Genomic DNA, 16,811 nt, shown 5'->3' with positions numbered 1-16,811 from the left:
CCTCCCACAAGGCCACACCTACTCCAACAGAGCCACGCCTCCTAATAGTGCTGCCTCCTATGGGGACCATTTCCTTCAGACACCACGATGTGTAAAGATGGAAGGAGGGGACCACCTCCACACAGTTATCCTCTGACCCCCCCACACACACATCATGCCATCCCCTGTCATGTACACAATAATAATACATTTAAAAATTATGATTTTGTTTTTTCGAGATAGGGTTTCTCTGTGTAGCCCTGGCTGTCCTGGAACTCACTCTGTAGACCAGGCTGGCCTCGAACTCAGAGATCTGCCTGCTTCTGCCTTCTGAGTGCTGGGATTAATGGTGTGCGCCACCACCGCCCGGCTGCCTCTCACCTTCTTAAGCAAGTCAGTGAGCGTGACCGAGCCCCCTTTCTCCACACTTGAAGAATGGGAGTCTGGTGTCCGCATTCCCTTAGAGAATGGTCTCGGGGCTCCTGTTAACATATGCACGAAGCTCAGGGACACTCTCCTAATGGCATTGCCCTTCTAGTCCAAGAGGGAAGGTGACAGGGAACCTGGGCCCAGGCCCAGGGTCTGAGGCCCTGCTGAAGCAGGCAGACCTCAGACCCACTTCGCAGATGGGACAGTGGAGACCTCTACACGCTCCCTCAGCCTCCCCAGCCACCAAGCGTGCAGTCCAGTTCCAAGGTCAAGGCTAAACACGGAGCAGGTGATCCCTCAAGACAAAATAAGACTGTCATCATGGCCGGGACCTGTTGAACTCTTGGCTCCCCACTAGAGCAGAGGAAGGAAGGGGCGAAGAGTCACTGTAAAGGACCTGCTTGCACAGCGCATCAAAAGGCTACTGATCCAGACGTCTGTGCAGTCCACACTGAACAGGGTCCCATGGAAGGTTCTGTTTTCCCCTATACACATTCACGAGCAAGTGTGTCTCCGTTAAAGTGTTAACCAAAGCGCATCTCGGGCTGTTGACGAGCACGTACAAAGTGGGGATGGAGTAAAGCTTGTGTGTGTGTGTGTGTGTGTACGTTGTATGGGTGTGTTGTGTGTGTATGTGTGTGTGCTCATGCGTACATTTCTTGACATTCCGAAAGCTGCATTTTGTTCATTGCTCATTGATGAGAAACTGAAAGCAAAACTGTTGAAAATAAACATTTACAATGAATATGCCATTTAAACAGAACTAACAACAACAAAACCCCGACAATAAACAAGGTTTTAAAAACAAATACTAACCACTGCTCCCTGTGGCCAGGCCTGTCTCAGCTGTTCCCAAACACCCACTCTTGGGACCATGTGTCTTCCTCGCTGTCCCCGGCACAAGGCCCCACCCTTCTTCCTGCTTCTGTAGGTGAGGAAACCAGGGCTTGGTATCTGGAGTGAGGAGCTGAAGGTCACTGGCTGGAGGCAGAGCTGTGTCTGCAGCCCCGTGGGCTGATTCGGAGGCCTGAGTGTTTAGCAGTAGTGGAAAGTGACGGCCAGGAGGGGAGTCCCAGCAAAGGCATGTGGGGGACAGCAACCCCGAGACCAGAGCAATGTGAATGTGACTCCTACTGCTGCTACTCCTGAGATAGGTGACCTTGGACAACTCGGTCACCTCTTTGAGACTGTCTATCAGATGGGCACAGAATTCAATGAGCTGATAGAAAATGCCCAGTGGCTAGTAAGTCTTCAGTATTAATATCCCTAAACCAGGTAAGAATCCTATTTTTAAAAAGTTGTTCTCCCTCATTCCAGAAGCTCAACATGAATTCCCCACTACCAGCCTCTCTTGGGACATAGATTTTGGGATAAGAAAAAGGATTTTTTAGAACCTCCAGGCTCCAAAGAAGCTACCATGAAAGCACCAAGCTCAGCCTTTCATTCGAAAGGGAAACTGAGTCAGACAGAGGTCTCTCTCAGCACCACTCAGCTGGATCTCTGATTGTGCCACCATCCATCCCAAGATGACCAGGTTGAGGGGCAGCCTTCCCTCTCAGCCCACAGGCTGGGGAATTCTGGGTGATTTATGTGTGCTCTACGGAGCCCACCGTTGTCTGCTTTGAAAACAGTCCCAGAGGCTTCTGGGTTCTTTCTCCGCTGCCCTAGCCACAGCCCATCCAGCCTGGACAGCCTTTCCCGACACCTCCCCATTAGCTTCCTCATTCCTGACCAGAATGAAGTGACAGCAGGCCTCCTCTGGCCCTGGGGGCTGTGTGAGGGTCCTCAAAGGTGAAAAATTCAGGAACTATTTTCCTTTGCCTTTCATTAAATAGAACTTTGAGAACCGAACAGTAAAGATGAGCTCACTGCTCAGAACCCTGTACTGCTGGGAATGACATCATCAGGTGTCTGGTACCCCAGAGACTTCAAAGGCACAGGCTGGTAGGGGTGGTGGCATGATGATGTGGGTGTGCATATGCCATGGATGCGTGTGCCACTGAACCACGCACTTAAAAGTGAAACAGACTGGAGAGTTGGCTCAGCGCTAAGAGCATTCCTGCTCTTGCAGAGAACTCGGATTGGTTCCCAGCACTCACAGCCAGCAGCTCCCAAATACCTATTCCTCCAGCCCCAGCGGATCTGATGTCCTCTTCTGGCCTCTGAGGGCATCTGTACTCATGTGCACATATAACACACATAATTAAAACTAATAAAAATAAGTATTTCCAAGTAGATAAGGGAAGTTGAGATGTCACTCCATAGGTAGAGTACCTGCCTAGTGTGCTTGAAGTCCTGGGTTCAACCCCCATCATTGCATAAATTGAATGTGGTAGGGCACATCTGTCCCAGTACTTGAGAGGTAGAAGCAGGAGGATCAGAAGTTCAAGGCAATCCTTGACTACATACTGAGTTTGGGGCTTGTCTAAAATAAATAAATAAGTGAATGAATGAATGAATGAATGAATGAATGAATGAGGCTGGTGAGGTGGCTCAGTTGATAAAGCGCTTCTCTTGCAAACACAAGAGCCTGAGTTTGATCCTCAGCACTCACTGGAAACCAGTGGGCGCAGTGTGCACACTGGTAACCCCGCTCTGGGGACCGGAGACAGGTGGATCCCTGGGGCTCACCAACCAGCCTTGTCCTCAAGCCCCAGGTCCCAGTGAGAGACCCTGTCTCACACAAGGCAGGGCTGGAGTCCTAGTCCACTCTCTCTTGCTGTGAGGAAACACCATGACCAAAAGCAGCTTGGGGGGAAAGGGCTGATTTGGTTTCCACTTCCACACCATAGTCCATCACTGAGGGAAGTCAGAGCGGAAACTCAAGGCAGAAACCTGGAGGCAGGAGCTGAAGCAGAGGTCACAGAGGGGTGCTGCTTATTGGCTTGCTCAGCTACTTACATTTCTCTCTTTCTCTCTTTTCTTTCTCTTCTTCCTTCCTTCCTCCCTCCCTCCCTCTCTTCTTTCTTTCTTTCTTTCTTTCTTTCTTTCTTTCTTTCTTCTTCTCTCTCTCTCTCTCTTTCTCTTCTTTCTTTCTTCTCTCTCTTTCTTTCTTTCTTTCTCTGTGTAGCCCTGGCTGTCTAGGAACTCACTCTGTAATCCAGGCTGTCCTTGAACTCAGAGATCTGCCTGTCTCTGCCTCCCGGGTGCGGGAACTCAGCTCCGCCCAACACACAGTTTCTCTGTGTAATCCTGGCTGTCTTGGAATTTGCTCTTTGATCAGGCTGACCTCGAACTCAGAGATCCACCTGCCTCTGCCTCCAGAGTGCAGGGATTAAAGGAGTGCGCCGCCATGCCTGGCTCAGCTACCTTTCTTATACCATCCAGGACCACCACCATGGCTTGCATTATCCACACTGGGCTGGGCCTTCCCACACCAATCATCAATCAAGAGAGTATTCCACAGGCTTGCCCACAGGCCAATCTGATGGAGTTATTTCTTTAACTGAAGTTCCCTCTTCCCAGATGACTCTAGCTTGTACCAAATTGACCAAACTAGCGAAACCAATCAGCAATGCAGGTGGGACTGTTTAATGTGTAAAAACGTCCGCTGTGCAGGCCTGATAACCTGAGCCTTAATTCTCAGAACCAAGAACTGACTCCAGTGTTGTCCTCTGACCACCTCATACCTCCATGGCAAGTATATCTCATACACACACACACACACACACACACACACACACACACACACACAGAGTGATAATTAATTTAAGCCGGGCAGCGGTGGTGCACGCCTTTAATCCCAGCACTCGGGAGGCAGAGGCAGGCGATCTTTGTGAGTTCGAGGCCAGCCTGATCTACAGAGCGAGATCCAGGACAGGCACCAAAACTACACAGAGAAACCCTGTCTTGGAAGAAAAAAAAAAAAAAGATAATTAATTTAAAAATCAAGTAGGTGACTCCTGAGAAATGACACCTGAGATTGACCTCTGATCTCCACAAATACAATGTTTGTACACTTGCCTGCACAAGTGCACACACACATACACACGTACATGCATAAGGAAGCATGCACGCATGCAGGCATATGCACACATGCACAAATGCACACATATATGTGCACACACACACACATACACACACACACACACACACACACACACACACAGATCTGTTTTACCAAAGTAAAACTCAAACATCTGACCCGCCTTTCTTGCCTCTCCAAGGCTCTGCTTAGGTTGACGCTGGCCTCAAGTGAAGGTGCTCCAGGTTTGGCCTCCATCTGCCACTGCCCTATTCTGGGGCCCCAGTGAACACCACTTCACCCTCTCTGGTGCTCAGTTCTGCCATGGGAACAGAACTAGAGGCACTCTGGGGCCTTCCCAGCACTGACATGCTCCAGCCTGCATTCTGGATCACCCAATGGACCTTCCATCTCCATGAGCACCTAAGAAGATATAAGACTACAGGTCCTGCGTCCCTCAGCCTGGGGCAGGGTGAGTAGTCTTAGTGACCATGGGAAAAGCCAGCTGGGGGTTGTCACACTGTCCTAATAAACACACCCTTCTGGAGGCCTGCGTGGTCTCTTAGAGTTTACAGAATACACCCACGTCCATGCTCTCTGTGACCCTTTCGTTCTACAAACACCCCGGCTCTGTCCCCTGTGCCCAGAATTGGGCCAGCCAGAGCCGTGGGGGAGGGGGGATGCTTAGAGTCATGATGATCAGAGCATGCATGGGACAGGCTGGCTGGAGAGATGAGGACAGACTGGCCAGGACCTGAAGAGGAGGCAGCTGGTGAATGGGGGGAAATGAAGGGCCCGGATGGAGTCAGGCAGTACCAGGCTCCCTCCCCCTCCCCCGCCACAAGCCACTCTAAAGGCTGACCTCCATCCTTAGGGACAGGGAGGCAGCCCTGCACCAGGGAGGAAGCACACTCCCACTTGTTAGTGGAACCTTAGCATTCTGGGTGGAGGATGGATTGGAGAAGCAGAGGGCCTTGGGTGTCCATGACTAGGCACATTAGGTTGCAGGCCATTGGCCAGGATCACCAGAAAGTGACAGATCTATCTTCAAGTTCCCCCACTTACTGAGTATCCAAACCCTGGTTGTTGTTTTTTTTCACCCCCTTGGGCTGCCATTCAGGCCCCCTGGTAATGACACTGAATCCTCAGTGTATGCTGGTTCTGAGTGCCACCAGCCTGAGTCCACACCCCTCACAGTTCCCAGTACCAGCCAAGTCCACCTTTACAGACGAGGGAACCACCACAGAGGTCACTTAGAAGAAGGCAGTTACAGCCAGAGGCAGCTGGAGTTTCTGGGCCTCTGCCATGTGTGGGGTGGGAGACTGTAGGGTGGAAGGGGGCTGGGTCAGAGACTAAGAGGTTTGCAGCACCAACAACTCCCTAGAGATGAACAGAGCGCACATGCTGTGTAACCTCAGGCCACTCACACTCCCTCTCTGAACCTCACTGGAGACATGAACACAAAGTACTCAGGACACCACTCCGCATCAGTCTGCTTTTCTCATTCCTAGATCAGTGGTAGAACCCTAGCCCTCAAATACACCCAAAGACAGAGGCCGAGGCAGAGCCAGAGATGGGGGTGGTGTGCTGAATGGCAAGAACCCGTTGGAGGTATTAGCTCTTCTTCAAAAACTTAGTCCATTTCAGGTGTCCCCTTAGGGCATAGGCTGCTGAGCTTCTGTTTGGGGACAGTAAATCCCACCTACCTTTTTTTTCTAGGGCCAGCAGGGACCAGGCTCTCCGCATTCTCCAAGGACTCAGGCTTTGTTTAGAAGTGTCTCCTTGGAGCATGAGTCACCAGATCTTGGGTGGTCTGGGGGTAACCAGGATGTCACTGCTGGGTCCTGGGCTGGAGGCAGCTGCTGCCCAAGATGGCCAGCTTAGCCGCTCAACCAGTTCCAGGGACCCAGCACCCTCACCTGTAACCAGAGGGGCTGGAGCAGAACTCAGGCCCTCCCTCGGGAGGGAGCAAAGGCAGTCACAGAACAGGGGTGCTAGCTCAACTGCTAACGACCCAGGTGGCTGACCCGGGGACCTGGAACCCACACGGTTAAAGGTGAATCCTCAGGCCTTCACACATGCGCGCGCGCACACACACACACACACACACACACACACACACACACACACACAAAACGAACGAATGTAATTTAAAAGGGAAAGTCAGCTATGGGCTCAGCTGGGTCCAGTGCCCTCCTGCAGCTGGGTCCCGACCACAGATCTTTAAGAAAGTCCAGCTCAGGGCCAACGAGATGGCTCAGTGGGTAAAAGCTTTTGCTGCCAGGCCTGATGAGCAGAGTTTGATCACTGGGATCACATGATGGAAGGCGTAAACCTACTCCTGTAAACTGACCTCTGACCTCTACATGGATGTCATGGTACACACAGACATACACACACTAAGATACATAAATACATAAATAAATTTCATGAAGAAAGCCCAGTGCTGATCACCTCGTCGCCCCATTTAGAACCCAGCCCACCTTCCCACTGCCTATGGAGCACCAGTCTGGTGCTCCATGTCAAGGGTGAGGGTCCCCAGCCTCCCTTTCCAGGTTGGCTGGCTTAGGTACACTGGCTATGAGTTGGCGGTCTCTCTCCAGAGTGCAGAGCCTATGAAAATGCTCCTTCTCTACTCCCCGATCTCACCCAGGCCCAAATCCTTGGCTCCAGATCCCATTGCATTTGTCCCATGAGACAGAGATCCCAGAAGAATGTCCAATTTTACCTCAGCACCCCACAGCGCTTATTCCTGGACTCACTAATGGCCTATGGCAACCTAGAGACCTACACTAAGAATCCGGTCCCGGCAGAACTGAGGGAGACGCTGGTGTCTTTAGGACAGGGTCTCAGTGGGGAGGTCCCGGAGGGATCAACTGTGGTTGGCACAGGGACACCAGGGATCTTTGGCGTGAAGACAGCTCATGGGGAAATAACAAGTGACTCCTGACTCCTGACACCTGTCCTGTGCCACCTGCGTCCTCTTGTGGCTACCACACATGGGGACAGGCAGGTTCCTGTGGTCAGTAGAAGGCAGCAGAGGAGATGTGATTGTGGACTTCAGTAGCTCCCAGCTTGGGTCAGTCCCATGAATGACTTGCTCTGGAAAGCTTTATCATGAGAACTCTGAGGGGTGGATCTTTTGGTGAGGGGACACGGAGCAGATCCTTCAGTCCAGTTAGCCTGAGGCAGGCACAGCTGGACGCCTAGCTTGACTATAAGCTCTGCGCCAGCCAGCCAGCCAGCCGACAGGACCACCTGGCTCCTGTCACGAAACAGTGGGCAGTAAGTAGTGGCGACTTAAAGCTGCCGCGATGGGTTAACTGACAGAATTCTCAGAGCTCATTATGTTCGTGTTCCAAGAGGAAACACAAGAGCCCTTCTGTGCAGGCATCCTCCAGGAAACCCCTCATATCACTCTGGTCCTACAGTATGATGGATCCTCCGACCACCATCTTCAGAAGTACAACATGCCCCGTTAATGAATCCGAAGCAGTCTTCCTGCCTTCACATACCTTTAACACAGCTCATGTGGCAGATTGTGTGTGTGTGTGTGTGTGTGTGTGTGTCTGTGTCTTATCAAGATCCTAAGAGAAGCCTCACTCCAGGGCTCAAGGTGGGAAGTAGGTCTCCATCTTGGAAGTAGGTCTTTCTTCCTCAGACTGTGGGGAGAGATGGTATTTTCTACTTTGTTCAGAGCTCTGAGATGGGAAGCAGGGACCCGAGCTTCTCCCATCAGAGCCAGAACAGGGAAGGAACCTCTCTTATCAGACAGGCCTGCACTATTTCTCACCCCTGGACACGCCCCGGCGTGGACAAGGAGGAACAAGTCCTTGACTGGTTCTTGTGCATACACAAATCCTCTCCCCTTTTCTTTCCCCTTTGTTCTGCAGCTTTGAACTACCGATCCCCCTGCCTCCACTTCCCAAGTACTGGGATTACAGGCATGTGCCACCACGTCCAGACAGCTCCCTTTTCAATAGACTCCCAAATTCAGTAAGTACTGAAACCATGTCCCTGATGGCTCGGAAGCCTACTGAAGTCCTGAAGGTTCCTCTTTGTAAGAAAGAGAGCTTTAAAAAAAAAAAAAAAAAAAAAAAGCTACAATGCAAACACTTTATTATCAAGAGTGACTGGTATTAGTTTTGTCTGGGCATTAATATTTTTAAAAAAACCATACACCAAACCCAGGCTTTCCACCTAGTTCTGCTGTATAATTTTCTTTAAAAAAGGAAAGAAGGAAAGAAAGAAAAATATATCTGTATTGAAAGAATTACAAGCCAAAGTGCGTCTTTCTTTTTTCTCCATATACACACATTGCACCATATATAAATAATTACGTTGTAAAAATGACTCCATAATTACAAGTATAATATATATTTCCATATAATATATAAAACTTTATATTAAATCTAGGTAGATGATATCTGGGGGGAGGGCGAGGTTGTCCCTGGGGTGGCGTCTCTGGGCGCTGACAACCCCCCCCCGGAGGTGGGGGGACGCTGCGGCGCAGTGGCAGCCATGATGCTATCTGTGGTTGTTGAGGAGGATTTCCAGCCAACAGGGGCAGGAGGTGATGAACTGTCTAGAGTAGCAGGGTCCCCAGCCCTTGGCGAAGCTGATGCGCACGCTGTGTGGGTCGTAGGGGCCGTGGGCGGCGTCCGCATGCTGCAGCAGCCCTGAGCGCTCAAAGTCGAACACCTTGATGGAGTAGCCCGGCGGCACTTTGCGCACGACCAGGGCGCGGCCTCCGGGCGCATCCAGAGTCGGGGAGTTGACGAAGATGGGGTGCTCGCCCCGGTTGTAGGCCCACACGCCGTCGGGCTCCTTGCTGAGCAGGATACCGAAGCCGATCTTGCTGCGCGTGCGCCGCACCGACTCACTGCGCTGCTCCAGGTTAAGCTGGCCCAGGCAGAAGCCGCTGCCCTGAGGTAGGTCGTAGAAGATGCTGACGGCCTGGTCGTACACCGCATAGAGGCGGCCCACGCGCGTCCGGTGCTCCCAGTACGCCACGCTGCACCAGTGGCTCGGCTTGGTGGCGTCTGGAGACATGCTTGCATCTGCAGGGCAAGCACAGGACACGGCAAGGTTACTGCGGGTGCGGAAGCGAGGGGAGTCTAGGCAAGATTTTCCATGTTCAACCAGCATACGTGTGCGAACCAACCCACTGTGTACCAGGCCGTCAAATAATGTAGTACACAGTGGGGATTTATCTCTCTTTTTATTAAAAAAAAAAAAAAAAAAATCAAGACGTGTGTGTGTGTGTGTGTGTGTGTGTGCGCTAGGGATCAAACTTAGGTCTTCCAGCTTGGCATCCAACATCTTTACCAAATGAGCAGCCCCCCACCCCCACCACACACACACACACACACACACACACACACACACACACACACACACGATGAACTTACAGTATACAAACCAAGCTGCCTACTGTGTGCTAGACCCTGGGATACACAGATATAAACCACATCCAGCGCCTGTCCACTATAATTTTACATCTCGGAGAGATAAACACCAACAAACACAAATGGAACCTATAATCTACCAAGCAAGTGTAGCAGTCTTATAGGATCCTGTTTCCAAGGCCACCAGGGCCTGCCCAAAGTGCACGGAGGCCCACCAGGATGTGATTCGGACCCCTTAGTCCAAGACTCCACTCCAATAGAGCTCCTCAAGGGGCCTCCATCATAGGACAGGGGTCAGGTAGGGACCTCTTAGAGTAAGGCAAGGCCGCACACTTTGCAGCCTTCGATAAATAAGGCATGGCGGCATGTACTTACTGTCTCAGGTACTCAGGAGGTGGAAGATGCAGGATGGCTTTGAACCAGCCTGGGCAACAGAGTGAGACCTCCCCCTCAAAGAACAATGCTGACACTCCCTGCCTTAGCTCCCCTGTGATCCTTACCAAGTGGGTCTCTGAGACCCACAGCCCCTTCTGAGCAGCATCCCTTGGCGGTTGCTAAGCGCTATTTTAAAAAGTGGGTTTTGCTCTCCAAAGGATGTGGATGTTGTCCGTTCTGAGGTGTGTGCTGCTCCTTTCTGGGCCTCAGCTGTTCCCACTGTAGGGCAAAGCCGTGACCCGTGCTCTGTCCAGCTGGTCTTGAAACACTGCCCCCACTCAAATCGGGGGCGGGGTTGGGGGTGTTCCCCATGGGTGAGGACCCGGTACAAGCAGGTCCGTCTTAGAAGGCAGTCAGTCCCAGAGCCCTTGCTCCTGGGTACGGCCCACTTTTCAGATGCTAAAGCCTCTGATGTCCTGTCTTTGCTTTGGGCTCACAGCTCTGAGAGGCAGGTGGGCACCAGGACTTCCCATTGAGGTGACATGATCTGTCATGCCTGCTCCTGGCTGGGGCCTTCTGAACACAGAACCAAACGTTTACCCAGCTCCTCCCAGGGAAAGTGACCAACAGTCAACCCACGTCCAGGTGGGCAGCCATTCCTGGAACCATGAGGTCAGCTCTACAGCCTCCATTTCAGTCCTAATTCCCAGCCCTGGGGCCCCGGGACACCTTTTCACACATACAAGGATGCCTGGCTCCTAACAGGAAAGCGCCCCAGGGCTTTCTGTAGGCTGCCACCTTGGGCTGCCCAAGGACCCTATGAACAGGCTGCCATTTGTCACTCAGGAGCCACCCACAGGTTCCTCAGTCTGCTGAGGACTGCCAATCTTCTCGCCAGCTAAGGTTTTTAATTTAACCAGCGAGGTTAAAAAGGGGATTGGGGGGGGGGGCGGGGAATCCTGGCTATCCTCAACTAAATGACCTTGGCTAGTGGACTTAGATAGCTCAAGCCCATGGCAGGTGACCAGGATCAGCGAGATCCTGAACTCCATCCTGCCAAGTCACGGTTCCTCTCCATACCCATCCATCTGGCACAGGCCTGGGGAACTCGAGGGCCAGAAAAACAGAGCCATGCCTACTGGCCATGAGCTTCCGGGACTGCTCACAGCCAGCAAGACTTCCTCTAGTGAGCCGGACCAAGTGAGGTCAGGAAGCTGAGTGCCGGAGCCTGGGTATTTGGGAGCAGAGCCAGGGTGGGTACCAGGCATCGTGGGGTATCTCCTATAAGCTAGGCACTGCTTTCATACGTCAGGGAACTGAATCCCAGGTTGCGCACCCCAGAATTCTGAAGCCAGCCTCACTGAGAGGGCACGCCTTTGTGTGTGTGGTGCCAGTGATGAAATGCAGGGTAGCTTGCACATGCCAAGCATGAAACCTCCCGCTGAGCTACATCCAGACCCCAGGCCAACCACGCTAGAGGGCGCTCTTCTCCATCCTCTAGGCCAGTGGTTCTCAACCCTCCAAATGCTGTGACCCTTTAATACAGTTTCTCATGTTGTGGGAACCTCGCCCCCCACCCCGGGTCAAGCGTAAATTTTCATTGCTACTTCATGAATGTAATTTTGCTACTGTTATGAACTGTAATGTAAATATTTTTGGAAATAGAGGTTTGCCAAAGGAGTCTTGACTGACGGTTGGGAACTGCTGAATGTCAGGCGGGCTCTTCCCTTAAAACTGTGCACTGGGCCGCTCACTTCTCTTAAGCCTCAGTTTCCCTATCTGTAATGGCAACTGCTCTAAGGGCCTGTGAGTCCCTAGGTGCTTACCTCACTCCCTCACTGAGGAAAGGGATCGCTGGGCACAAAGCAGCATCACTCCAGGTCAAGGTATCGGCTTCGCATAAGGGAGTGTGCAGGGGCCATTAGGCAGGGGTGAGGGGTGGGTGTGGGGGGGAGTGGGGTAAATGTGGGGGGAGGAATGTGTGGGCAGGGGAGTGGGGGGGGAAAGTACGTGGGGGAGTGTGTGGGAGGAATGGGGGGGGAGTGTGTGGGGCAGTGTGGCCGGGAGATACTTTCTCTTTGCCAGCTTCTAGAGGGCTTTGTAACCAGCTGGGCTCACTGTTCCTCTCAGCTCCCTGCCCTGATCCCTAGCCTGGCTACAGGATCCTTCACAGGGATGGTTCCCTACCTTACGAGCTGGGGTGAACAGCTCTAACTGTCTGGCTCTGAGTGCCCAGGCTAGACCCATCTCTACCTCTGTGGCTCTTAAGCTGACTGGCTTCCGAATTCCAGAAGGTAGTCAGCCTGCTGCCCTGTGTGGCTCTCTGTGATCACCCTCCTGGGCTGCTTAACTCCAGCATTCTCTGGTCCTGGACCAGGTGCCTGCTTGGGTCAGTGACTCTGGGGATGGCCTACTCCCCACACTCCCTACATAGGAACAGAGGAATCTCCATCCTCTCTGGGTCCTCCCCCAAAGCTGCAAATCCGTACCACGCTGTGAGCACACTAAAGCAGAGGAAGGAAATAAATAAAACACGTCTTAAGTGTCCATGTACCTAGCTCACAGGAAGCCTGCCCTGGAGGTGAGTTCAGCCTCAGGTCTGAGAGCAGGGGAAAGGTGGTGGGCAACGACTTAAGGACCCTGAGAGTGACACCCCACCCCACCCCACCCCCGGCTTCAGAGCTCCCTGGGGGTCATCTCATCTGGTAGAGATATCAAGGTATCCCTAGAAAAGTGTGTGTGTGTACTGGGGGAGGGGGTGAACCCAGGACCTTAGTTAGGCATGCTAGGAAAGAGCTCTACCACTGGGCAACACTCCAAGCCCAAGCCACACTTTAAATGGGATGGGGAGAGATGGTACAGGGCTATCTCGGCTCTATTCTGTCCTATGGGTACTTACTTTCTAACTCCCTCTCCCCCCGGCCATGAACTAAGGAAAACTTGGTCTAGAGAGGGCCTGTGGGTTCCACAAGTGAAGTTTGGTGGCCTTATACCTGGAAGATGGCACCCTGGGTTGAGGCGGGTTGGTGAGCTACGTGTAGAGTGATTTGCCTGAAGACACAAAGCCCAGACTGGCAAAGCTGGGGCCCGGACTTGCGATCCTTGAATGAGTCAAACAATGAAGGACCCAGGGCAAGGGCTGCACCGCCCCCCCGCCCCCCCCGCCCCCCCCCCCGGCCCGGCTGGCTGTGCAGCCACCAGCAAGCTGCTCCGAGAACGGCCCCCTTCCCCGCCCGACTTCTCCATCACCAAGGGCTCTGCTCACACGAGGCCACCGCAGACTTGCTAAAAACCCAAAGAGTAAATCAAGCAGGTGTAGGAAGAGACGGTCATTTTGCTCACTGGCTCCAGGCCTGTTGAGAACAACCCAGGCAAGGGTACTTGAGCTTAGAGGTGTTTCAGGACAGTGTGTGTATGTGGGGGGAGCCCTTTTCACACTCTGTAAAGGACCTTGGTTAATTCCTGTGGTGCTAGACCTGCCCTGTATGAGAAGGAATGGAAAGAAAACTGAAGGTCTAGAACGAACCTGGCTGTGGCTCACACCCACAACTCCTAAGAACTCAGTTTTGTGGAGACACATCTGCTGTACACTGATGTGCCTCAGTGATAGTGAGCGGGCAGGCTGAGCCCACACGGCCCTGCTCTCCTCAGGGAGAGTATCTCGTAGAAAGAGCCTTTTCTCTTTGGGGTTCCAGAGTCCTGGTCCTGCCATCCCACAGCCTGACCAGCCTAATTAGGAACCATCTCTTTAATTGCAAATAAATACCGGGGGAGTCAGACCAGACCAACATCAAAGATGACCGAGGTCTGACCGAAACTCCCGCTCACTCCCATTTCCCCCCTCCGAATCCCTGGCCTGCTCAGGGCCTGGCCTAGTTCCCAGCCAGCTATGGGTCCCGCTGGGAGGGGTGGACACGGGGGGGGGGGGGGGGAAGGAGGAGGAGGAGGAGGAGGAGGAGGAGGAGGAATGCTAGGAGCCCGGCTTTCTAGCTGTCTCCTTTCTCAGCCTCAGTCAGCCTCTCTGACTAGCTAGGCTCTACTTTTCTACTCCAGGCAAGCTCCAGGTCAGTCCCTTGCCTGGAGTCCTGCTCAGCCACGCACCGACAGGGGATGGTGCAGCCCTTTCAGGAACACCGGTCAGCAGCGAAAGGAACCAATTCCACAAACACGAAATAGCACGGATCGCCCTCGAGGCACCTGCTTGGCCAAGGAAGTCACACACAGAAAACCCACGGAAGTCCAGAGACCGGAAGTTCTCAGTAGGCAGACCGGCTGATAGGAAATACAACAGGCAAAGCTGGGCTTGTCTACATGTCCAGGGCCCCAGGTTCCAACCCCTCCACGCTGCAATAAATAAATAAAAAATAAAAATAAAGGAGAAAGAAAAAAAAATGAGGGGTCAGGATGGTTGACAGCCCGGGGAATTGGGTGAGCAGGAAGGGGCGGAGGACTTCCAGGGCCTGGACGCTAGGAACCGGGGTGCAGACACTGCGAAGGGTCATGACCCAAACTCGAGGCTCAGCAGGCCTTTGCTGTAGCTATGACATCCAGGGTGGTCTCAGCAGGTCCCCAGGTGAGCCAGGGGACAGCCCCCTGCTGTCTCCAAGAGGCACCCACATTCCAGCCACCAGAGGGTGGTGGCTGCCTGCTCAGAGCACCAGGCGACAGTCCCAACTAAGCCCCACGTAGGGCCCAGCCACAGGCTGGCAGGCCTTCCTCCCGACTTCTCTGCCCAGCCAGGGTGCCGAGAGACCAACATGTAATTTTGTGTGTGTGTGTGGGGGGGTGCTGGACCTCAAGGGGGCTGGCTGGAGTCTGGGGGAGGTGGGGAGGGTTGAAATCCCAAGAAATGCCTCCAGCTTCTCCGAATCAGCAATTTTCTGTCAAAACAAAGGGCAGCAGTGCGTTTCTGTGTGCTCCCCCCCAGGTCCCGGCCAAAGCCCGAGCGAGCGCAGTGAAACGTTTTCCTGCCCTCCTCCCTTGTCTTTTGGCCACAATGCCCAGGGTGGGCAGGGCCATCCCAAGAAGGAACCAAAACCATGCCCCAGTTAGATGGGAAGACAGAGCACTCTCAGGAGGCCTGTGGGGTGGTCCATGCCCACCATATTCCTAACTTCTGCTGGGCTTCACATCCTTCTGGGTCACACCCCTTCCCTGCCACCAATTAAAAACAAAACAAACAAACAAACTGCTCAGCAGTAAGCTCCAGGTAAGGACCGACAAAGTCAGTTCTTGCATAGTGCCGAGAAGAGAGAGACCAGCTCTTCAAAAACCGGAAAGGTGAAGCAACCAGCTCAGGGTCACACAGCAAGTTGGTGGCAGAACTGGAAATAAGCCAAGGGCTTCCTCTAAGCCCTTTTGCATGGGGGCCTCCCGCCCTCCTGGAAAACGACTTTCTTCTGTCCCGTGTCGTGCCTGCGGCTTCGAGTTCCCTTCATCCAACCGACAGCTTTTCATCTGTGGCTCCGGGGCCTGGGAGCAATTACGCGGGCCCTGCATCTGGTTAACCTAACACCCCTTTTAAAGCCTTGTTTGCCCATTAGATAAGTAGTTTTTGTTATCAAACTTAGGGGAAGAAAGAGTTTCTACTGAGCTCGCCTTTGTCCTTTGGAGCCGCAGAAAAACGGCTTCAGGTTTTGCAGGCCGTCCAGCAAGCAGCATTCATTAACGGCCCGCTTTTCTCGAAGGGGAGGGAGGGAGGGCCTGCCCTCCCCCCCCCCCCCCCCCCCGCAGCAGCAGAGCAAGGAAAGAATGCGCTCGCGCTCGCTCAGGGCCATGTTAATGGTCAGCAGCTTAGAGCCAGCCAAGCCTCTGCTGAACTCGGTCCAGAAGGCGGCCCAGCTGACAGGGGTTTCCTCCTCCGAGCTCCCACCCACCTTCCCAGCCCCCACCTCAGAGCCAGCACCTCTGGCTCCCAGAGGAAGCATGGCTTCCAAGAGGAAGTTCCTAATCGGTCATTACATCACGGGCCGGCCGATCGGGCCACTGCTGCTGGCCGGCCTGCCTGCCTGCACAGGCCCCCACCGCAGGGGCAGGGGCGCTTTGGACTGTGGGTCTCCAGTCTGGGGACGCGGCTGTCCTCCCTCCCCTGGATGGCGACCTGGTTGTTCTGCTGGTTGTTCTGGGTGGTGGGTGGCAGAGAAGGAGAATCCAGCAAGAAGAGGGAGAGGCCCGGGGAACATGTGGTCCTCTTGACTGGTGACCAAAAGGTCTCGCTGGAGGCCCAAAGAGGTGAAGCGACTACTTGCCAAGGTCACGGTAGAAATCAGCACTAGAGCTGGGATCAGTCTGGTATCGGGCTCTGCGGGCTTGGGTTCTGAGCACTGGAGCGGGAGCAGGGCAGCGTGCGTGCAAACCCCAGCTCTGCCGTTCACCAGCCATTTTAACGGTCACCAACAGAAAATACTCTAAAGAGAGACGCGTGTGCCCCTCCCTTTGGCCATCAGACAACTGTCCCCAAGGAATTGGAATTTCCCCAGGAATCTTCCGCTGGGAGGAGGAAAAGGTCTGGTGTCAGTGAGGGGGAGCCGAGACTGCACACAGTTCTGACAACTTGTCAGACCACCTTGCAGGAGGGACTGGATCCTAGGACGAGGATGGATCAGTGATGGGCAGGACCACCCCTTGTACCAGCTAGCTACACATCCCTCTATCTA

The 16,811-nt window shown here is 53.4% G+C and overlaps 1 protein-coding gene across 2 annotated transcripts in view; it reads right to left on the bottom strand.

Annotated features, from left to right (window-relative positions):
- Positions 1-8,469: 8,469 nt before the first annotated feature.
- Smad6 (SMAD family member 6) overlaps positions 8,470-16,811 on the bottom strand; it is a 71,035-nt gene continuing 62,693 nt past the window's right edge. For both annotated transcript variants that reach the window (XM_028866944.2, XM_037207415.1), the window contains exon 5: positions 8,470-9,432. In XM_028866944.2, coding sequence (XP_028722777.1) covers positions 8,900-9,432 — 533 coding nt within the window. In that variant the 3' untranslated portion in view covers positions 8,470-8,899. The remainder of the gene's footprint in view (positions 9,433-16,811) is intronic.

This window comes from Peromyscus leucopus, chromosome 7, assembly GCF_004664715.2.
Source record: "Peromyscus leucopus breed LL Stock chromosome 7, UCI_PerLeu_2.1, whole genome shotgun sequence".
In the NCBI taxonomy this organism is placed as follows: domain Eukaryota; kingdom Metazoa; phylum Chordata; class Mammalia; order Rodentia; family Cricetidae; genus Peromyscus; species Peromyscus leucopus.
This window is presented reverse-complemented; position numbering and strand designations above follow the sequence as displayed.